Consider the following 24,623-nt stretch of genomic DNA (forward strand, 5'->3'; position numbering starts at 1 on the left):
TCAGATATGTTATTATTTGGGGGCATCATAACATAAGCACTCTGTATTTATATAAGTTCTATATAATAAAATTACGAATTGTTACTGTTGCATAAAATTGCATATAAACCCTACATCTGCAAAATGTATTGCAATTATTTTGTTAAACTTTTACCTATATCTATGTTCCCTGAGCAATGTGTCCAAATCGAATGATGAAACGGTAAATGATGAAATATTTGTGGGGAGAGGCTTCTGTACATAACGTTCAAGTACACCCTCAGTTTATCCTGACAGGCAACACCTTCTTCAGCTCTGCGTTCAAATTCTTCCTTATTCAGCACTCTAGCGGACCTTTAACCCCAAATATGTCGTTAAGCTTGACTTAAAGATCTGTTACATAAACTACGTTACTGACGGAACTTGTTGTAGATTACTCTATATTGAAATATAATGTGAAATTTATCCTAGACGCCCAATTTAGGGTAACAAAATCGAATAATCGTTATCTTTAATAGCGTCACAGACGTTTGCTAACGTAAACACGGAAGTGGGGGGTGTCTGCCCTTGCCTCAGCCTATCAGAAAGTAGGCGTCAGAACACGCTAGAGTGTCATTGGGTTAAAGTTTGTGGCCCCTGCGTTACACATATAAATAACAACAGTCTGGGCTAGCATGTGGAGAGAGAAGCTGTTGGACGAGTAGTCATTTTAATAAACATTTGAAGCACTTAGTATCTAATTCGTTTGAAGTGTAAGCTAAGAGAAAACACTGGCAGGCACAAGCAGCAGCATGTCGGTCGACAGCGTGTTTCGGACACGTTCTCTCGGTGTGGCCGCCGAGGGTCTTCCTGATCAGTATGCTGACGGCAAAGCAGCGAAAGTCTGGGAGCTGTACATCGGAGACACACGGAGTAGGACGCAGGAATACAAAAGCTGGGTGGTGTCTTTACTGAAAGAGCAAGGGGTGCGGAGAGTGCTGGATGTTGCCTGCGGAACAGGGTAATGTCAGGTTATCTGGCGTGGCAGTGAGGTCTCACCAAACTCCATTAAAGATTAGTTCAATTTAATGCATATCCTTGTATTTCAGCAAGCGTAACACTCCTATTAAAAACTTTCGTAGATTTCATGTATTTGCAAACCCCGGTCTTTTTTTCGGCATTATTTCTGTGCACATTTTATATAGGATGTCAGTTATGTTCATTTTCCCCAGCTATAGCATATTTTGATTTGTAGCAAGTGTGGTAAAATAAGAGATCTATTGGAAAGTTGCAGTGCCGAATTATGTGCATAGTTGTCCGAATTGTATGGATTGACTGCACCTAGTGGTGCACTCGGCGTGCAGTCGCATTGAAGGAGATAATTATGGAACATGCTGATTAAATTTTGGTTCCTGTAATTAACCTTCCAGGTGTGTGAATGGCTGTAGCCATTCTCAGTTACAATTGCAATTTGTCATTTTGTCAATGACAAAAGTATAGAGTAAAATGAATATGCAGATCCATAGCAGGGCCTAATTTTGTTGGATGTAAATCTCATATATCTCACGTATGTAGATTTTGCAATTTCTGACAAATATAAGAAGATTTAAACCTGCATAAATGAATTAATTCTACTTTGTCCTGCAAAGGGGCAAATAATTCCTTGTGTAAAAATATTACAATGCTGATTTTGTTCTGTAATGAATGAGTTAGATTATAAATAATCAAGTTAGTTTTACTTTAATGGAATTTCAGCTGGCTGAACCTGTTAACTCCGGACAAAATCCGGATTAGGCCAGAGAGCGATGAATGAAAGTGCAGAGTTGCACCAGCCACCAGACCTGTCCCTGCCTCCAGCAGCAGCCTGTGATTGAGACATGTTGAGGAAAAGTGTTTTATGTTACAGCTAAGAAGGCCTATATGGCCTCATCAAGATGAACTGTATTAAAACTAGAAGTAAAACTAGAAGCTGGCTGTGGAATGTCACATGTGTATGGCAGCAGATGTGTGCTGGTTCTGGGTTGCTGCTGGGGGTTTTGACTGGTTCCCTGCCATCTGTTTACCTCCGCTGATAATCTATCTCTGCTCTGGGACAGCAGCAAGGCCATTGACTGATCTCAGACAGGAAGACAACATACTTTAACCTGTCTGCCTCACCTCTCAGTTAACCTCAGTTGGTCTTTTTATCTGTGAGAATTTGTGCTGGAGATGCAATATTGTAATTTATTTTTGTAATGTAATGGCGTGCACATCAGATTTTTACTTTTTAATTACAGCCACATAGACATCATAGAGATAGTCTTTTTTTATTATTATTATTATCATAAAACGCTCCATTCTTTCTCAACAGCACAATTGTTTGCATCTCAAAAGTAAACATTGTAAATTTTCATATCTCACAGAGCACTGCATGCTGGGATGTGTTCATCTAGTATGGAGGGGTCCAGCGCACAGACTCTGACCCCATTCCATAGTATGTCTCAGTCGCACGACCATCTGGGGCGATGTAAACACGCGCATTGTGGAATGAGGTTACAAATGGCCTCACTATTTTTGGCTGTCGAAATGTGCCCGCGAGGCCAGATTTCCAGTTGTTCTGTCATCAGATTTAGAGGCAACTTATGCAAGAGCAGAAGAAGCTGAAAATCAGACTTTCAGTGAAGGATATAATCATTGTCACTTGTATGTGATTTGCCTTTGTCTGAACCAGAGAGGATTTTTTTTGCATTCAGATTCATTGCAAGTTAATCAAAGCTTGTCAGGAAGTCGCCTTAACCTCAAGTAAGTAGCAGTGGTTTGTTCAGTCTCAGCCTTCTGCATGCAGACTGTTGCTGTCTGTATGTCTTATGCCTCCATAAATGCAATATGTCTGGAACGCCTGGAGGAAATCTCATTACATTTGGCACAAATGTCCACTTGGACTCAACGATGAGCTGATAAAAAGCTGGCGGTAAGAGGTCAATGTGACCACACAAACAAGTTTTTGGGGGTAATTCAAGAATTCATAGAGTAATTCTAAAATTCGTCTTACAGGATTAAATGATAAAAGGTCAAGGGTCAGCCTCACTGTGACACCAGAACTCAGGAACAGAAGGGCGGATTGTGACCATAGTTCACATTTGCTCATATACTGAATTGGTGACACTAATCTTTGGTGTCAACCTTGAAACTATGCTGATTGTAAAGATCTTCTCTGATAGGTTCTTTGCAGCAACATCCATATTTGAAGCATTGTCCACCACAAGCTCATTGATTCTGCTGATATTGAGCTTCAGGTGATTGTTGTTGCACCATGTGATGAAGCTCTCCATCAGTCCTCTGGACTCCTCTGGAAAAACAGTCTCTAAGTGAAGACAGCATGTTTCTCACTGGAAATGATTCACTAGAATCATACATGTCAATATAGTGAGAATTTCCACTCCACCAAAAGACACTTTTACTGAAGCCCTTCAGAGTCTTCACTACATATATTATATGAGTCTGGACACACATGGATGTTCAAGAAACTACAACTTGACTGTTGAGCAGACGAAGAAACATGAGGCGTTAAGTCTAGTTTATGCATTTGTCTGTTGTTGTATAGTCTTGCAGTCACTCAGTTGTTGTTAATGATTTCAGTGTGCTGCCTCCTTCAGGTCATTGTCCAGTGAATCTGGCTCCTCTCTTGCTTTTGCTCATTTTTTAACATGGCCCGTGTGTCAATTTGATTCTGTCTGTTGAATTTTTCCATAGCTCTTCCTTTTTGTTTAACATTAACTCACAGCTGGTTACAATTTTGGAAACTTTGGTCTGGGTTCATGTTGTTCTGTCTGTTATTTAAGCATCAGGAGTTACTGGCTCTCAAATACAGTGGCGGCGACTAATTTATTTATTTATTTTGGGCTAAACTATGGTACGGCTCTGATGAGATATAACTGCAGAAGACTGGATTGTTGTGCACAGAGCGTGGAGGGTGAAGGCTGAACAATAACTGGTGAACAGACATAAAAATTTGACCTGAGCTGCACTCTAATTTGCGGTATGTGTGTGTTTTTTTTATTTGTAGAGTTGACTCCATTATGTTGGTGGAGGAGGGGTTTAATATGGTGAGCGTGGATGCCAGCGACAAAATGCTCAAGTATGCACTGAAGTCAAGATGGGAGAGGAGAAAAGAACCAGCTTTTGACCAGTGGGGTACGGCGTTTTTTAATACGATTACATTTTTGAATTGTTCAGAGCTGAGCACAATATTTTAAGTCTGAGTGCTCTCACATTTAGACCGAAAACCTCACGTTTTCCTCCTGGTGTTTTACTCTTGAGCCGTTCTTTTCCCTCTTACCCTCAGTGATCGAAGAGGCCAACTGGTTGACGTTATCAGACGACATTCAGAAGCCGGGGACTGGCTTTGATGCTGTTATCTGCCTGGGCAACTCATTCGCTCACTTACCGGACTTTAAAGGTACGTGAGAGATAATCAAGTCTGTGTCATAAATGCTTTTCCTGGTGACCTTTTCCGGATTGTTTCATATAAACAACAACGTCAAGCCACCAACATATCAAACATTGTGACTGAGTTGAAGATCATTTTGTTGATTGTGCATGATCACGTTCGTGATGTTGCGTTGCCCTCAGGGGACCAGAGTGACCAAAAGTTGGCCCTTCAGAACATTGCCAGCATGGTCAGACCAGGTGGGATCCTCATCATTGACCACCGTAATTACGACTACATCCTGGAGACCGGCCGGGCACCACAAGGCAAAAATATCTACTATAAGGTACCAAACTTAAAGGAGTCTCATTCCCTGTGTCCAAAATACTGCTGCGGTCTCTCTAATTCATCTTGTCCATAGTGTCGTGCCTTCAGACACTATGGACAAGCAGAGCAGCAGCTTCACTGTAAATTTGTCAGAACAGGATGCGTTCAGGCACAATATTGAGTGTAGGTCACCTGCATTTTGGCACGGCTTCGAGTGTAAAACATTCAATTAGGGTCACTTTTAAGTGTGTATAGCACAAGTACAGCACAAGGTGTTAACGTGGCCTGTGCAGAGTAGAAATGTAGAAGCTGCATTTGTTTGTTTTTTTAATGTCGTACCTTCTATGTAAAGAGCTCAGTTATTGTATGTGGTTTTAAAAAAAATGACTGTCCTAACAGTCTGGGGTAAAATGTTAGGAATCTAATGGCACATTTAAGTGTTTTTCTCAACCATTTTGACTATGTATTTGTTCATTTTGCCTGTTTAGCATGTCCAACAGGCTAAACAGACAAAATTTTGAATGACTCCCCAAGAAAGCAGAAATGCATTACAAGCTCGTAAGAGACTCCTTAAAGATGTCAAAGAAGAAGAAAAGCTGAACAGTGCAATAAAAGGCAGTTTTTTATCTACATTCCTACACTACCTGGCTCTTCACTGTTTTGTGAGGAGGACTTGGACAGACAGTGTTGTTCATAAGTGGTTTATTTACATCATCCCTAGCAGCAGCTGAGTTTAAGACCTAAATCTCTACTCAGAACCTGCCGGATATTGTGAGATTTACAATGAAATTGGCGCCAGAGAAACCAGGAAATGTGCATGGAATTGTCAAGTTTTAAGACTGGTTCAGTAAATAGGGAGAAAAACTGATGAGGTCAGGAGTACTGAGGAAAAAAGGCCATTTGGGAAGAGTGAAAAATAAGAAAATGAGTCAAGTGTGTACATATGCAGTATATACATAGATACATATAATGTTTTATAGCATAGTACCATGACAGCATATGTTTGGGTTCAGACATCTAAATATGAATGAAACAACCAGTCTATTGACAACAGCTGAAGATACGATAAATATAAAGACATGACAGCAGGCGCCAACAGGAATGAGCCATATTTGCTTTACGTCATTTCCCTCCAAGCAAGTTCTGTGTTCTTTAATCCAGCCGAAGTAGGAAGTATCCAGCTGGTAGGCCTAAATGTGAATACTAAATCAACAGTCACGTGCTACAGCAAAATCCACTTCTGATGCCTGTGAAGTCCCACAGTCTGCTCTCTGCTTCCTGGATTTTGTTCACTCACTTCTAATCAGGCTTCAGTTCTGCTCACTTTTGGCCATCAGTGCAGGAAAGAGTAAAAGGTCTTGAAAAGTATTTAATGGTGTTTAATACTGTGTGTTTGTGTTGTGTTGCAGAGTGATCTAACTCAGGACATCTCCACCTCGGTGCTGTGGGTCGACAATAAGCCCCATATGATCACTCTGGACTACACCATCCACGTGCCCCAGGCCACCGTCCACAATCTTCCTGAAGTCAGGTAGGTCAGCACTCAGACACGTCAACAAAAACTCTGAGGGCAGCATGACAGTGCGACAGCAACGCTCAAAGTGTCCTATCATGTCAGGAGACCCCTCACTGGGATGTTGTTGTTATTGCATTTGATATCTGTCTCACAGTCTGGGCTCTTGTGAAGGCTCCTTCAGAGTCAAGGTCGACGGACTGTCTCACCAGACATGTTAGACACAATAAAAAGTACCTTCATTGGGTGGTTGGAGGAATCTTGATGTGTGCATGCTCTGTTGGTCCTCCCCAGTAAATTCCGTCTGTCCTACTACCCTCATCGTCTGGAGACCTTCAAAGGGTTGCTGAATGAGGCCTTCAATGGCAAAATGGAGCACAGCGTGTACGGAGATTTCCAAACCTACGTTCCTGGCCAGACCAAGGCCCCATGCTACTTCATCCATGTCTGCAAGAAGACAGCCTAAGAGCCCGACCCACCAGCTTCATACACACACACACACACACACACACACACACACACACACACACACACACACACACACACACACACACACTGCTAGGAAAACAATAGGGTTACGGTTCTCCAGATTTGGGCAAAATCATATTTTTTTAAATATTTAATCTTAGATTTCTTAGAAATTCTTTTTTTCTTTTTTTTAAAGAATACTGGAAAGTACACAAGATTTTGATAGAGTGACTCTTTGGTCACTTTACCAGGTGATGATCACATGGGTGCCAAAATCATTGTGATGGTTTGTGAATGCAGTGTCCAGTGTTCCTTCATGAGCGTACACAAAGGTGGCGGTACCAATAGATAGCAATGGCTTTATCATCATCATACAAGAAAATGTGAAAGAAAATGTGTTGTCAGCGCTTTTTATAGATGGAAAATTGTAATTCCTTCAATTTGCTTTATTTTCTCTGTTTTTAAAATGATGTATACTGAAACATATAAGGACCAGTGTCAGATTGAGGAGGTTTGTTAGCAGAATATGGCAGAAGAGCTCTTTATGTCTACAGAGGGAGCAGGTCCTGCCATGTTGCACCACTGTGGATAGGCCTTAAGCTTTTTTTTTTTTTTGAGTTTCATGGACGTAGGTTTTCCTATCCTACACACTGGTCCTGGTCAACATGTGGTTGATTCTGATCTCTCTTTTCACTTAAAACACAGTATGTTCCATAAACTCCCAAATAGTTTGAAAAATCTATTCCAAATTTGTCAGAGCACTGTTTTTTGCCCATATCTGGTATCTTCCCAATGTGCTGTGTGCTGCTTTTGTGTTCTGCCCGTTTCTGTTTCCTCCCTGCTTCCCGCTTCTCTGAACATGGATATCTGCCGTGAACTCTTTTTGAAATGGTGCTGTATGAGTGTGATATGCTTGGCATTAATCACCAGTAATTGCTAAGAATTATTCTTAGACATTTGTGCTTTGTAAGTTTACCACAAGAGTCTTAAAAAAGATCTGTTATTTTATTTGTATTTTTGAGCTGGAAAAAGAAAGAGAAGCTGATCTCATTCAGGCTTGCTGCCTTTCTTTGAATTCAGACCTGTCGCAGCACGACGGCAGTTTTAATGCGTCATGCGTTCATTAGCCTTACTTCCATGATAGTCTCCCCATGTTCAGCTTCATTTTTCATTGGCGACAGTTAAAGTTGGGGTGAGTCATTCCAGAAAAAGGTTGTTGATATCACCATCTCTCCTTCTTCACAAGGTGATTACATGTTAGAGCACCTTGTCCTGTGCACGAGCACGAACACCACCTGTCGCTGATTGGCTGGGATACTGCTGTGTCCATGCCACTTTGTTTCTTTCCCATTTACAGAGCACACACACACAACAGACAGCTACTGTAGCAGGCCGTGAAATAATCTTTCTCCAGAGTGACTCAGCCCACCTTTAAATGAGACCAGAGAACAATCGCCGAAGATTGTGAATCACCCTGAAACCTTAAAAGTCCTGGTTAACCTGTTTGGAGTGTCACTGACAGTCAGTCCAGTCAAGGTTCCTCTACCCTGAAGTGCCCTTGACTACCTCACCAAATCCCTACTTGCTCCAGTGCTAACTGACCTCTGACCTCTCTGAAGCAGGAAAACAAATCAGGAGATTTTCCACTGAAGCCTTTTTTTGTGCAATTTAGGTTTTCTTTAACTAGTTTAGTTTACTAGTTTAACTTGTGTGACAATTCATCCAAAACTACCAACAGAATCACTTCAGGAATACCCAAAAAGCCAGTTACTCTAAGCTGAGATTAACAAACTGGTTCAAAACAAACCAAAAAGAAATTGCATTACAGTAATAACTTGGAAAAAAGCACTTAAATTGTGTTACCAACCAAAGATATTTGAAAAGTGTCAAGCTTTGGCACAAAAGTAGGAAAAACTTGAATGTTGTTCAATTCTTCAACACAGTCGGTGTCTCAGATAATTGAGTTTACCCAAATAATGCGAGGAACATGGTGGAAGAATCATTTATTTTGCTGTATTGTCTAAGTTCAAATACGTTTTGCTTTGATACCAAATTAAAAATGTGTTTTTCCTTGGAATGAGACAGGAGCTCTACCAGAGAGAAATCAAATATTATCACTACCCCTGCTGTTTGCTGAAGCAAGGCCGCATGGTGCATTCAAATGTTGTGCCAGTGCCTCGTGTAGAACAAAATGTGCAGTAAAACGCGGTACTTCAACAGATCAACTGTGGGTTCCAAATGTGCTCGGAATGGCTCGGTGTTTGAGTGGCTTTGAACGTGTCTGTGGAGGTGAAACAATTTCAGAGCAGTCCTATCATCTTGCTGGATTTAAAAAAAAATGGAAAAATTTTCATAACTGGTAGTGATTACTGAAATTCTTTTGCATGAAATAAAAAACAATTATAGAAAAAAAAAATGTGTTGTGTTTCTTCAACATGAGTTGAACAACTTGTACCTCTACAGTAACCACATCACAGTAAGAGAAAACATCCAAAAATTGAAGTGCAAACTGGTAAAGCCTAACAATGTATATTATGCACATTAAAAATCATTGTAGAAAGGCATCAGCATCTTCAATCTTTTGCAAGGTGTAGCCATGTTTTGCATGTGAGATTTATACAGAGGGCATGTGGATGAACACATATGTGGATAAAACATTAGAAAAGCTGTAAAGTGGTTCACGTTGATCACAGGGGCTAACTCAGTGTTTCTCAATTCCGGTCTTCGGGCCCCCCCTGCCCTGCATGTTTTAGATGTTTCCTGCTCCAACACACCTGATTCAAATGAGTGGCTCGTTATCAGGCCACTGCAGAGCTCGATGACGAGCTGATCATTTGAATCAGGTGTGGTGGAGGAGGGAAACACCTAAAACATGCAGGGCAGGGGGGCCCGAGGACCGGCATTGAGAAACACTGGGCTAACTCAATGCATCATTGGATCAATGCAAATGTGACAGTTTCACTCAGGGTTTTCAGAATCATGATTATGCTGTATAAACTGATGACAACTGTAAAATAAAGTCATTATCCTCTACATGCAGAATACTGGCCTGACACAAGAGGGCAGTATTACATTACATGTAACTCTTGGAACGCAGTCAAAATCCCACAGATGAGGTCCAGACTCTGTTGTTAAACTTCTGCTTTTTGTCTTGGTGCATGATAAATGTAATCATTATACCACAGTGATTCTTTAATCTAAGCAGCCTCATTGTTTATTCTGATTGCTAAACTGATATCTTACTTTAAAGACCCAAGACCTTCACACTTAGTTCACTTTGTCTCTGTTTTTGTGGAAGATCAAAACCTTTAAGAGCTCCTGTTTTTAACCTCTGCAGCAACAAATGAAAATTCAAAGAGCACTTGAAAGTTCTTAAGCCCAATAAAACACACAGCTTCTTCACCGTCTGACATTTTGTCAGTGAGTGATATTTCCTGCTGTCTGACCTCTGAACATGAACTTGCTCGCCGTCATCTAGCACGGCTTCCCTCGGCGTGGAGCGTCTGGAGCTCATCTCATCTCATGTCTCCGAGGTATGCTATCAGACTCTGTGGTAGACGGCCGTGCAAGGAGCTGATACACAAACCAGATGTGAGAACCGTTTGCCAGATGTGGCTGCTCTGCTTTGCTTTGCTCCAGTTAGGGGAGTCAAAGTGGTCAACCATGACTGGCTTTACTGGGGAGGATCGCTTTCACAGCACGTCATTGGCCAAATCAAACAAAAACAGGGAGAGCTGAGAGAGAGACGGATTGGCTGGAAAGAGGGAGATGATTAATTATGATTAATAAAGATTATACTGAAGAGCCTTTAAAGGAGAGGAGTAAGTAAAGTTGTGAACAGAACTATTTGTATCATATGTTCTTATAAAATCATTTTTAAGTTTGTATTTGAAGAGGAAATGATTTGTGTGTGTGTGTGTGTGTGTGTGTGTGTGTGTGTGTGTGTGTGTGTGTGTGTGTGTGGGTGTGTGTGTGTGTATGTGTGTGCTTTCTGGGGTTCCACACTGAATTGACTATTCAAATTTGGATTTTCTGGCCCCAGCATTTGACAAGAAGGTGATGAGATCCAGTCTTCAATACATGCCTTCAGAAACCTCCAGGGCTTGTGACATGGCTGGCTGAAGTTTCGGTGCTGTAGCTGTACACCAAGTCATCCAGCTGTTACACATTTTGTCTTTCTAAACTCTCCGTGTATGGTGGGACATTCCCGGGAAAAAGAAAGTGAAGCAACAGCAGTTTGTTTGGAGTTAATCTTCCGTAACCAGACTTGCATCTCGCAAGACTCACAGAGGTTTGGAGAATTTCATGCACATTTTTTGGTTAAAAGGACACTATGTTCTGTTGTTATACTTCAAACCCCTGAAATTACACTGTGGTGATCTTGTTTGTACATAACATAAGCAATATGTGCAATTCTCAGTCTCATTGGAACTCTTTTTGCTTTCTTTATTGCATAAGAAAGACTGTTGATGTAAAAGTCTTTCAGGCATCACTAATCTATATAACAGTGGACATGTATTCACATACATGTCCACTGTTATATAAGGGGGTCTACAAAGTGACAAACCCACAAAGGATAGCTACCTGTCTCTGCACTTTCCCTCAGCTCTACAGGTTGTTTTAGCCTCTTTCAGTGAGTTGTTTCGGTTTTATACCGCCCAACTTTAACTTTTTGGTTCACTCTCACCCGCAGAGGTCCAGCTATTCTCATCAATACTGCTTCCAGATGCAGCAGGCAGCTGTTTTCAGCTCTGTTCAACCCACCAAACAACAGACACACAAAAGTTGGCCAATAGCTGGTGAACTTAGTGGAGCATTTAGCGGGTGAAGACCAAAACTGAGCTTAAAGAGTGAATCTTTAGTGACTCCAAATAAATGCTAATGTTGCTCTGTTTGCTAGCATAATAGCCATATTAACTTTATACAATGGTAAGTCATCAGTGTTGCGTTTACAGCTTAATTCTACTGTCATTAAGTGGCTAGTAAAGTAAGAATATCCTGCTTTAAAGGAATAGTACGACTTTATGGGACGTACACAATTTGATATCTTGCCGAAAGTGAGAGGACATTTATCCACTTCAGTTTTTGTATGGACTAAACAAATGTGTTTAATAGTTTGCTAGTTGCTAATGGTTTGTTACCTTTGGGCAGTGCCAGGCTAGCTGTTTTGAAGTCTTCATGTTAAGCTAAACTGGCAGGCTGCTGGACATAGCTTAATATTTAGACTACACACATAAGAGCAGTGATCTTCTCATCTAAGTCTGGACAAGACAGTGGACAACAGTATTACAGTATTTCCCAGAATATTTAAGTATATGCACATTTGTTTATCTTACTATTATTTTCCAGTAACATTTCTCAGTCTAAACAGATTATTAAAAGTGAAAAAAATATATAAGAGCCAAAATTGAACAACCTAGTTTGAGCAGTTCTAGGAAAAAAGCGAGAAAACATAGAAGGATGGCTGATGAATTTCTTAAAATAGGAAAGGATATTGGAAGGAAAGAAGGTGAGAAACAAGTAGTAATAAAACTTCTACATCTTTGCCAACAAAACCATCCAACAAAAATGCCGGGAGGGCTCTGAAAACATGTAAAGAGCTGAAACCGTCGTGGAAAAAGATACAGGAGGTGCTGAAAGAGAAAAAGCTGCGATGGGGAGGGGAAAGAACAGTCAGACAGCATCGAGCTGCTCTCAGTGGCTTCCACTGTGAGCTGCCAGATGATGATTTTCCAGATGTTAGAGGTAGGGGAAGAAAAAAGAGGGAATGTGGAGGAAAAAAAACAACTCAAATCCTGATTTTTTTTTTTTTTTGTACTTCTCTTTTTATTTGTCTTAAGGCTGGCCAGAGCACAAGCTAAGTGGCTGCATACACTTCAACAAGGTGAGAGGGCCTCTGAGTGCTTTGATAGCCTCTATTAGCCTCACAGCGCTCGCAGAAACAATAGATGTAGAAAAAAAAAACTGTCGAGCTTGATGGCGAACTATAAACTCCCTGAACTGCCTTCTCTCTCCTCCACCTCTCCCCTCTTTTTTTATGTCTTCCTCCCACATCACTGATCGTTTTCTTTCCAGGGCACATGAGAAATGATGTTTTTATGTGCGTGTGTGTCATGTGATTCCTTACTAAGAGCCTGGCTCTCATTTATTGTGTGTGTGTGTGTGTGTGTGTGTGTGTGTGTGTGTGTGTGTGTGTGTGTGTGTGTGTGTGTGTAGAGGCAGAGAAGCAACACTAAGGAGTCCCAGCTGTCTCCTTCCCAGCTGCCACTGCTTAACTCTTGATGAAAAAAGTGGACAGAGTGAAAGAATAGATAGCTTGAACTTGTGCTTTGTTGTATGTGTCAGGTGTTTGAGTGCTGCTTGTATGTATGTGCACTCACTGTGAGGCGTCCTGCTTTGGTGGAATGTAAGTAAGTACATTTATTCAAGTATAGTTCTTAAGTCCAAATCCAAGGTACTTTTACTTTACTTTCCATTTTGGGCAAATTTATACTTTTACTTCCACTACATCTCAGGGAAATATTGTCATTTTTACTCCATTACACTTTTTTGACAGAGCTAAATAAACTATTTATACCAGGTTAGTAAGTAATTAGACCTTAAACATCTACAGCAGTAAAATGCAACATACATGTTAATGCAGCAGTGATTTTAAGTCTATGAGTACTTTTACTTTTGATACTTTAGTAGTTTGTAGTAGTACCTTTACTTGTAGTGTGAGTATTTTTACAGCGTGATACTGATACTTTTACTTAACTAAAAGATCTGAATACTTCTTCTACCACTGGCGTCATGTGTACATAATGTCTGTGTGTTTGCGTAACGGGGCTCTCTTGAAATCCCTCATCAGGATGGGCCAAGTCGAGGGTCTGTAAGCATTTATAGAGTCGTTATAATAAAAGAGTGGGTCACACCAAAAACTCAACAGCAGCTCTGGGATTTTCCAGCACTCTGCTCAGCCTGTGCCAAGACACTGTTTGGACAGAGAAGGCTGGAGATATTGAATGCCTTGTCTAGTGTTACGCAGGGGAATAGTCTAATCCAGACTGGGCCCATTCTTTCCCACATGAATGGTGTATGTTTGTCTGTACTCAGTGTGTGTGTGTGTGTGTGTGTGTGTGTGTGTGTGTGTGTGTGTGTGTGTGTGTGTGTGTGTGTGTGTGTGTGTGTGTGTGTGTGTGGGGAGAGGGGCCGGTAAGAGAATGAAGAAACAGACAACATCCTCCTGCTGTGCAGAGAGGGCCTGAAGAACAATAAAGCCTGGCGAGTGAAGGAAGCGCTCTGGCTTGAGGCCCATAACTGGACAACGCTGAGCTTGTTTTGGGTCTTGAAACAAATAAATGACAGAGTTCCTCTCAGTTTCACCAGCTCACACACACACAGACACTTCTGAAAACATACGGAAATGAATATGGTTTGTTTATAGCGAAGTGATTGCATGAGTACAAAACAAATTCAAGCTGTAATCACTCTGCCAGTCGAGATTTGAGAGCATGCAGAGGCAGATTTGTTAAGTGTAGTAAAAGTTTGGAGCTCTATCGCAGGATGGCTCTTCATTTCCAGGTGAAATCCAATGAGTGTTTTTCAGTAAGAAGAGGCACAAACAAAATGTGCTCGGCCTACAAGCACTTTCAAACAAACGTGCGTGTATAGCAGGAGTGTATATCCCCCCACATCTCAACAGTGATAATATACTTTGCAGCGTTCTCAAAATTAAAGACGTGTGCAGAAATAAAACAAAAATAATATAACACAATGAGATTACTGACCCCCACATGTTGCAACCCCGCCCCCGAACCAGAAGACAAAGGGTGTATAACATTAAAATGGGCTATAAAGGGCTGCCATGTATGAGCCCCACAGTGCACATTTTATCTTCTCAAGTTTGAGCAAAATATCGTGACATCTTTAAGCCACTGGGATATAGAAGGACTCTTGGCAGGCTTCCAGTGTAACAGTGTGATACTTCTGGTGATGAGAGATGTGAATGCAATTATTTGTTTTTGCTTTGAGTCAAGGGCACATGTTTCATTAGGGGTTCCAAAAATTACTGTCAGTGGGCTGCAAGCTGAAGTTAAGCACTGAGGACATAGTTTAAAAAAAAAAAAAAAAACATGCCAATGAGCATGTAGTTCTGAACATGTGACTTAGATTGCAGGGAGTGTTATGACATGAGTTAACACTCTTTCAAGTTTTCAAGTAATGCACACCTATACAGTATGTGTGAGTCATTGGTCAGAGGAATCATTCCTCCTGTCCATATTGTCCTAAAGCAATTTCAAGCTAAGTGAGAGAGCTTCTCTGTGGTGAGTTGTCTGATGTCAGATGGTAGTGATGGTGATGATGCTATTCGCAGCTGCTTTTCCAGGTATGGGTCAGTCAGAGTCAGAGTTTGCAAGAGTCAGTTTTGGAAAAAAGCTGCTCTCAGTAGCAGGTTGTTGCTTTGCAGCTCAATGATGTCATATTGTAGGTTATATATATTAGATTACTTTTATTTGCTTTTCATGTCCTGAAACCTCAAATGCCTGAAGGAGTTTTCACACTTAGTCGCATATTCAGATGGCAAAGTAGGTTTTTGTTCTTGCAGTTGGAAAAAGTAGTGTATCCTCTTTCCAGTTGCACTGCCACAGCTTTAATTTTGCTTCAAATGATTTGAAAGCAGAGCTGAGCAGCTGGCTGGAGCTTGAGGTTCAGCTCTGAGAGGCACTTGGTAATGTCCACCATGAAGGCCAGATCTCTCTCTCTCTCTCTCTCACACACACACACACACACACACACACACACACACACACACACACACACACACACACACTTCATTCATCACTGACTTTCTGTGTCAGGTTTTCTCTTCATTTCTATGAATTGTCCCAGACAAGCAGACACTTTGGAACAGTTTTATTTTGTCTGATGCTCGCAGGTCCACAGCAGCAACAAGGGTCTCCTTCACAAATTCTTGCTCGCTCACCACAAAACATGCCTGTATAACACTGCCTCTGTCAGAATGTGGTCTTGTGAAAGCTGCTTATTGGACACCCAAACAAACTAATTCCCCCACTGAACTTCATCCAAGCACATCTGCCCTTGTGACTTATCCAGTTCAGTGTGTTTGTAGCTGTAATGAATGAGATTAGCCTTTTTCATCAAAGCAAGCTTGTCCCACAAACTATTTTAGACACACTGGCTTGCCTTATACTAACAAAAAATAACTGGTTGTCCATTTCTCTTGGAAAGCGCTTACATTTTGTTGACAGTCGCCATGATGCAATGACGTGATATCAATGCTACATACTTGTTGCGTTCAGGGACCACAGAAGTCTACAATTAGATATAGGTTCCCCACCCCTGCATGACAGTGACCAGCAACACTTTCAATGTAGATGCATGCATGAGACTGTTGAAAAAAACGCTAATCAATAGACATAAACAATGGAGAAGTGATGATTAACAATGGATACTGAGAAAGTTTCCTGTCATGGTATGTAAATTTTTATTATGTGGTAAAATTCAGAGTATGGAGTCAGTGCCTGAAAGCAGGAAATGTGCATTCATAAATCTACTGAATCAAGTATAATTAGGACAATGGTCATCATGGTGCTCTTCACCTGATTTGCATTCACTGAGCTGTAGCATTTGCATTTTAGTGCAAAATGGCACCAAAAGAGGAACTGCTTCACTTTTGACGACTTCACGTAGCCACAAATCCCGTGAAGCACATACAGTCACATCAGTATGTGAAATGTTATTTCATTAGTGTGTGATTTGGTTGTGGTGATGAAAAGGTGCAGCTGTTGTTGATGCGCACAGCTTCACTGCCGTGTAGGAATAGGTAAGTATTTTTGGATGTCAGTGTACATATGGCACACCACTTCCTGCATACAGAGAAGATTTTCTGTCATTGTTCAAACTGCACTTTCTTATTTGACCTGATGAAACATTTCTTAGTGTCAGCCAAACCTCTCTGCTGTGAATTGTCCGGTCACATCTCCAGTTACAGCTCAATAAACTGCACTGTGGACTTACTGTACTTGAAGCTGCAGCACTGTATGCTCGTTAACACACACACACACACACACACACACACATGAACCCAACATATGGTGAGTGTGTGTGTAATCCAGAGTTTCTCAATGGAACTGTTCTTCAGAGGCGTGCAGTCATGGAGTTATGACACTTATGACTCTCAGGCCTCTCAGTTCAGTTTGTTTTTCTTCAGTTAGACTCTAAAAATGTTTGGTGTGTGAGCTCCCCTTCTCTGTCTGTCTGTCTGTCTGTCTGTCTGTCTGTCTGTCTGTCTGTCTGTCTGTCTGTCTGTCTGTCTGTCTGTCTGTCTGTCTGTCTGTCTGTGTCCACCTCTCCACCCAACTTCCCATTCATGCCCAGGGCTCGCTTTCCCTCCCAGTGGTCTTCCACGTTCATTTCAGAGAGTGTTGCCAGTTTGCCACAGGTTAGACAGAAATAAACAGTCAGGCTCTCCAAGTTCAACAGAGACCTTGTCATACCATATGAGAGCCCCTCTGCTTCCTCTGGGCCGCCCACCGCTCAAAGAATGCGTCTTCAGTTCTCTGAGAAATGACACACACAACCAAACAAACCTGCACACATAAAGAAATGAACATACAGATGTCATTTTCACACACAAACACACACGTGGAAGGTGTAACTCTTATGCGCACAAAGGACACACACACACACACACACACACACACACACACACACACACACACACACACACACACACACGCGCGCGAGCTCCCGCAGCCCTGATTTCCGTGACAGCCCTGAGTACACTGCTGCTATTGTTCGGAGGCTTTGTGGGTCCCAAAGAGAGAGGTGAAGTGTTCGCCCAAAGAGACGGAGATGGGGAGGGTGGGGGTGCAGGGTGGATATCCATTTCTACACACCAGTGAAACTCCACTCCTTTTCCTAACTGCTGCCACATGGTGAGGTCTCCTAATAGTGTACAGTACAGCACAACCTGCCACAGCGCGCGCGCACACACACACACACACACACACACACACGTATGGACATCATTACATAAATTTTTCATCGAGAGTTTTTCCTCCTGGCAGGTCACTTCTGCAGAAGCTCAAGGTTTCCACAGGTTTTAAATGTTAAGGAAGGATTTAGGTAAAGGCTACACTCTAAGCCATTAAAGATTATAGAGTGAGTCAAGTGGTGAACTCCCCGTGAAGTAAAGAAAAGTCATACTCATGCATGCATTTAAGTATTTTCCATCAGATTTGAACATTTCAAGTGCTTAAAGTCAATGTGAGCTGGGAAAGCCAGAGAAAACCTCGCAAAGCGTCCAACATGGAGAGGGTTCATCCTTTGAGGAGCAGGAATGCGCTCAGCGAGATGAATGACTTTCAGAAGAATATCAGAATTGGATTTATCGGCCAATATGTGTGCACATAAGGAATTTGACTGCAGTTTAACATTGCACACAGTCTAATGGGTTTTAGGTTGAAGTAACAGGCTGCTGTTACAGTGGTGGTTTCTCACATGTAAACCAGAATAAAATGCAGTTTGAAAAGATTTCACTTTTTAACAGCTTTTGCCAAGATACTCGACTGCCACTGATATTATGATATATGTCATGTCGATGAGAGATGTTGGAAAAAAACTGATAAAATGGAGTCCAGTTTTAACAGACTGATTGGTGAGTTTGATGTCTGCCAGCCCATGGGTCTTGTGCTGGATAGGTACTCCTTGAATATGTATGTTGGCTGAAGTTCAGCTTTTATGACTTCATGTTTCAGATATTTATTACATTTTTCACCAATGTGAGAAATCATGGTCTGCAAGTTTGCTGATTTATACTCCGAGTCTAGGAAGTAATGCTGGCAGGGTTTACAGCACTTAAACTGTGGAGGTTGGACGAGGTTATTCTTTTTGCCAAAGCCTGTGTCTTAACCCATTTTAAAGTGAGTGTGTTGAGACTGAATAACTTCCACGTGAACAAAGGCTACCTTCATCTGTTGGAGGGGGTGTCTGCTGACAGTCATGAATCTGTTCTTTCACTGTCAGTGAAAAGGCGTTCAGATTGACTGACTGATCACTGGAAAACACAACACTTATATCATATAGCGGATTTGTCTTTGGAAACTTCTGCAGATCTTTCTTACAGGCCTGGAAACCATACATGTCTGATTATTTTCTCTCAGTATAATAAATGACTTCATGCTGGTTAGTTATGTTTAGTGTCAGTTGGCTGTATGGTCATTTAGAATCTGCTACATGTCATCTACATGTCATGCATTTCCTAACATCAGCTCAACAGACTAAATGTTTTCATCTGACTGTGTGGTTGCCATGTAGTTATACTACCAGAGGAAAGTTTTGTAGTGGGATTTTTGGTATTGTTTCAACTACCATCTTCCATAAATTGTGCACTGTGGTTAAAACTTAGCCTTCTTTTGTCATAAAATTGGCCAATTTGTGTTTGTTTGGACTGTGGGAAGTTATTCTGTTTTGTCTCTCCTCGCCAAGATGAGAAGTTGTGCTTTTATTGAAAATTTAAAGCATGATTTGTGTTCCCGGAAAGGCCCAGAATTTAGTTTTGATTTAACCAAACTGCATTTGTACTGAATGTGTAGAGGATGCTGTCAACAAAGCCTTCTTCTTCCTGTACAACAGTTTGTTGATACATTTGGTAAAGCCACTGGAAAATCACATTAGAGCTGTTTTTATCTATTTCCTCTTTTCTTTGGGTAACATTGCTTTTTAAATGCTTTTTCACTGGTAAATTAATGTGTGGGTGATATTTTCTCTATGGCTCAAATTCAAACCCTGGTTATGAGTAGGAGTGATAACAGTGATAAGGCTAAATGCCATATATTTCTGGGTTCTAGTTCAAATGAATGCAAAGGTAGCTGTTTGGGAGCTGAAATTACATGAAAAACTGCTGTAAATTGCTGTGAAAAGGAGATTGTATACCAGACATCTCAGTGGGTTGGTTTATTAGTAGCAGTTTTGTTATGAATACAGAAAATAGAGCGCCCACCCAAGAATTTAACAGATTCTCTCGCATTAAATTAACATGTTCAAGACTGGAATGACTCCACCTGACTGGCTCTTTTCTCCAGATTAACAACAGTGCTGTCAATATAGTTCAACAATGTACTTTGGACCTATGCTGATGCAAGAGCTACTTGTTGTCTGGACTTTAATAGGTTACACTGGGAACCATAATTCTTAAGTAACCACAAAAACACAGGAGACAAAGAGGCCAACTAATAAGAATTTAGCTTGTGTGCCAATTAGAGTGTGGAGTTTCAGGTTGTTTGAGGCTATGAAGAGCAGTAGAAATGATCTGAGTCATAGCTTTAATACGATGAATGCTGGCACTTTGAGAGATCTTTATTTACACTCATCTGGATACAGCAGAGGTGGCTGGATGAACTGTGTGTGAAATTTTTAAATTGCATGTGAAACTCCATGTGGACATTTCAGCTCTGAATGACACTGGAAAACAAGCTGAAGCTTCAAGATGTGTAAGTGTTTCATCTACACCGTGCGTGATGATAAAATCAAAAATGGTGCAGCAGTAGGAAGACAATACTGGTATTGTCCATTTTTACACATTGTTCCAAACCACATCTAGCTCAAACCGTTAAAGGAAAAGTTACTGTGACAGTTTGAGGAAATATGTTTATTTGCCTTCTTGCAGAGAATTTGAGAGATTAATACCAGTCGTATAGCTGTAAATATGAAGTTATCGCTAGCAGATGGAGCCAGGCTAGCTGTCTCCAGCTTTTGTGCTAAGCTAAGCTAACCAGCTGCTGGCTGCAGTTTCATATTCATTGCATAGGCATGAGAGTGGCATCCATCTTCTTATGAATTTCTTGGCAAGAAAGTAGATAAGCATAATGTGGAACTATAGGTCAAACTCACTCAGCTGTCACAAGCTGCCAGAGAATAAGGAGGCATTCATGGCTTTGCCTTCTGAAGTTTTCTAACTAAGTTCAGGAACAAGACCACGTCCCAAACATATCCCACTGATCACCTGATTCATTCATTCACCCCCAACATGAGATTATAACCTATGATCATTCAAGGATGGTCTTTGATGGTCTTAAAATCAGGGGATATGTTGCTGATTCTGCAGCCGAACACTTACAATGCATGTCTCTCCAAATCTGTCTGCTTCGTATTGAAACGAATGCAGCTTGATTTGTTATTTACGGGTGCTTTGTTGTCCATATGTTGGAGATCGGGGGCGTCAGTGGAGATGCTGGATGGTAATTTGGCCACTGGACAGTAGCCTGCTTGTATCTCAGTCAAACTATGTTTATAGTGTTGTATGTTGTTAAAGTGCCCCACTGAGCTCCTTCTGCCTGCAACATCTTTCAGCTTGGTTGCACCACTCATATGATTCACTCGTTGAAAACGCAAGCGCTGCATTGGATCGGAGACAAGAAGCTCAGAAACCAGGAGAGTGGCGTTAATCAGACACAGACGACCTGAATTGCCTCATGTGATAAATGCATCCAAGAAGGAAAAAAAAAAAAGGTTGACATTTGAAAGTCACAAGAGTGAAAATGGTTGACACAAGCAGGGACAGACGAAAAGGCTTCTGTCAAAGCTAACATCCTCACATCAAGGGTTGCCAGGTCCTCCTCTACCGCCAGTTTTACATGCTCCTGTCTCTCCATCCCATCCTTCCTGATTCCCTATTTTCCAGGCAGTTCAAAGCGACCATGGCGCAGAACAGTGGAGGACATGACTTGCGGTAATAGGACAGTGTGCCAGGAGGGGAGAGATGTGTAGCTTATCAGCTGATCCCAGGGGTTGTACAGTACAGTTGTGTGGAGGAAAAACGGGGATGCGGCAGGACAAATATAGAACAAGGTTAAAGGAGGACATGATGTGGATGCTCTCAGGCCGTTCTCTCCCCTCCTCCAACGTTTAACCTCATTCTTTCTCTCAGGTCCAGCAGGCCTCATTGCCGCTACAGGCAGAAACAAGGAGTGATTCAGAGCCTCGAAAGGAAACTTGTGAACTGTTGCCAAAGATATCAGTCTTCAGACAGGGTGTGGCATTTCTCTTTGCCTGTTTCCTCTTCACGCTACCACTGGAAGTCTCAAACCTCTGACCTGCATCCTTCACTGCTCTCTCTGCTTCTGCTCACTCTTGAAAACTAGCTGCAGTGTCACACCAACAGTGACGCGGGTTGCTTTTACCAGCGCTTAAACACTGATGAGAGGAGAAATAAATGTCACAGGGCCTGAATGTCAAGTTTGTCTTTCTATTTTCTGACATGATTATCACGGCAGCGCAGAGACTCCTCATGAAACTTTAAAAGTTTTAATTAATGCTTCATCTGATAACTGTGACCTTGAGCATGAGGTTAGATGACAGTTGTGTTTGTGATCTCTGAGTCAGACAAATAGCATATTCAGCGACTACACATCAGACCACATCACTGGTCTTTTTAGCCGCTTAGAGGAAACCAATGCTGCAAACACAACACCTGATATGGCTTATCAGTTAGCAAACAGACACATAGCAACATAAGTGTTCATTTGGGGTCATTTTTCTGGCCATCTGCTGAAGGTAAGTCCAGTATTAACTCTCCTTTTAGCTCTGTTTTAGTCTTCAGCACACTTCCATTGCTAAATGCTCCATAAAGCCAAAACAATGAGTCGACAGTCTTTGACGGTTTGTCACTGCAAGTGACTCCTTTGACATTACACGGTCTCTTGGTCTGTTGTGAATGTAAAAATATTGATTTGTGCAGCTTCAAGTGAATACAGTTGATGTATTGAGCCTTTAAAATGGAGCACAGCTTTTTATCTGTTGAGAAAAACTAAAAGGTTTACATCTTTAAAGTTAACCTCTGGTACAACCACCTTATCAGCTACTGCCCACAGAGCATTATGTTCTACGGCTAATGGGGCATTATTTTCCAAACATTTCCAAAAATCCAAAGATACTGTTGCTCATCAGTTTCAAAGTAAGTTTTTAATTAAAGATTAGTATTTTATTTTTAAAGAATTACAATAAATCTATCTAAAACAGTAAGCCTGTTTGCATGTACACAGTTTCCTGTTACGCTGATTCTGAGACATAGGACAGTACAGTCCAGAAAGACAATTTCTTGATCAATTTTTTAGTTACAGACACCAAAAGATCTTCAAACTTGGGTTTCATAGCCAACAAAAATCTCTCTCATCTCCAGTCACAATTTGTGCAACTTGGTGCCGTGAAAGATTCAGTGGTGGGGAAAGGGAGTGTGCTTCACTGTCAAGGATTGAGGACATCCTACACATTGCAAGTGTTTATCAAATACCAACAGCTTCTTTCTGCACTGAAAATACAGGCGCATTATGCTGGAGGGAGAGACCCAGAAACATCAACAACAGCCACAGAGCTGTGGTTGTTATGTAAGCTGAATCAAATTGATCCTGTGGGGATCGACTTGTTGGGCTTGAGCTGTAGTGACATGGATGAAAATTCAGGCATGATAATCTGCGAACACTGGCAGAGGGCAAATCATTACCGTAGCCCTTGTCAGCGAATACAACTCTGTGTTCTGGTTGTCTGTGTCAAATCCTCCTCATATCATCTGATCTTTAATCTGGTGCCTATGATACTGGCCAGTATCTTGGGTTTTCTGAGGTTTGCACTTGTTTGGCTTCTAAATGTAGTAACAAGCACTCATTAGTGTTATCAACAGAAGAGCTTGGTGCCTGAGATCTGCAGTATTCTACTGTGGGTGGGCAACACCATAAAATATGGCTCTGATACCACCTAATACTATTGTTGATATGATACTGCAGCATTTCAGCATTTAAGCAGCTAATGTATTGTTATGTACAATACTGGAGAGCCATTTGTCATAATTTATGAGCCTCATCATTAAAAGACTACTGAACAGGAAAACTGAATAATGCTCCTGAATACATTTTATTACCACACAATGACTTGACAGAGTGTACCTCTGTAGCAGAGCATTCATTTGCCCAGTGGTCAAGCTTGAGACAGATCCCCTTTTTTCTTTTTGGTACTAGCTCTAGTATCTCAATTGGTAGTATTGATGAATTAGGTACTTTTTGTTGACCGTAATACTGAAGCTCAATCTGTTAATTAAACTTAATCTATTAGTCCAATGACAAAGAAACAAAGAAACAAAATTTTCTGCTTTTTTCTGTTTCATTGTAAATTGACTTTTGATCTATCTATCTATCTATCTATCTATCTATCTATCTATCTATCTATCTATCTATCTATCTATCTATCTATCTATCTATCTATCTATCTATCTATCTATCTATCTATCTATCTATCTATCTATCTATCTATCATACTGATACGCTGATACAACTCTGATGAGAAAACCAGACTGAGGAAGAAACAGAGGGATTCTGTCTCTGAGGTGGAAGACAGCAGAACAGGGAAGAAAAAAAGAAAATCCTGACAATATGTTTGAAGCTGAGAGAAACGGAGGTGAGTCGGGTGGAGGAGGGGTGGGACCTCCGAGGCTTTGGAGCCAATTTGAGGACCTTGTGATGCAAAACCAGTCCTCTGCAACAGACAGTTCCCATGGCAACGGTGAGCTGCCAAAGTTCCTTGTTGACAAATGACAGCTCCCCTCTCCTCAGCACTCGCCTGGCGAGATGCGTGTGTGTATGTGTGCACATGTGTGTGTGTGTGTGTGCCTGCTAGTTGGCAAGTCCCCGTCATTGCCTTAGGCCCAGGGGAAGAAGAGGTGAAGAGAGAGAGAGAGAGAGAGAGAGAGAGAGAGAGAGAGAGCATTGTCTTATGTATGCAGACATACATACAATACACACAGAGTAATTGCTACAATGGCCAATATGCCTCTACTGCAACCACATGTTCTTTCATCATGTCTGACTGTATAGTATATGTTAATAAACTCAATAATTAGGATAGTGTAGGTGATAGTAATGACAGTATGTAGTGTTGTGTAGCAAAGTGATTCCC

The 24,623-nt window shown here is 41.3% G+C and overlaps 1 protein-coding gene across 1 annotated transcript; it reads left to right on the plus strand.

The window, feature by feature from the left end:
- The first annotated feature begins 585 nt into the window (after positions 1-585).
- Positions 586-9,061, plus strand: gnmt (glycine N-methyltransferase). Its single transcript, XM_070980108.1, has 6 exons — positions 586-979; positions 4,004-4,131; positions 4,283-4,396; positions 4,570-4,712; positions 6,103-6,224; positions 6,501-9,061. The coding sequence occupies exons 1-6, from the start codon at positions 771-773 to the stop codon at positions 6,670-6,672; spliced, it is 888 nt and encodes a 295-aa protein (XP_070836209.1). The 5' UTR covers positions 586-770; the 3' UTR covers positions 6,673-9,061.
- Positions 9,062-24,623: the final 15,562 nt, after the last annotated feature.

Source organism: Chaetodon trifascialis, chromosome 14, assembly GCF_039877785.1.
Source record: "Chaetodon trifascialis isolate fChaTrf1 chromosome 14, fChaTrf1.hap1, whole genome shotgun sequence".
Lineage (NCBI taxonomy): Eukaryota > Metazoa > Chordata > Actinopteri > Chaetodontiformes > Chaetodontidae > Chaetodon > Chaetodon trifascialis.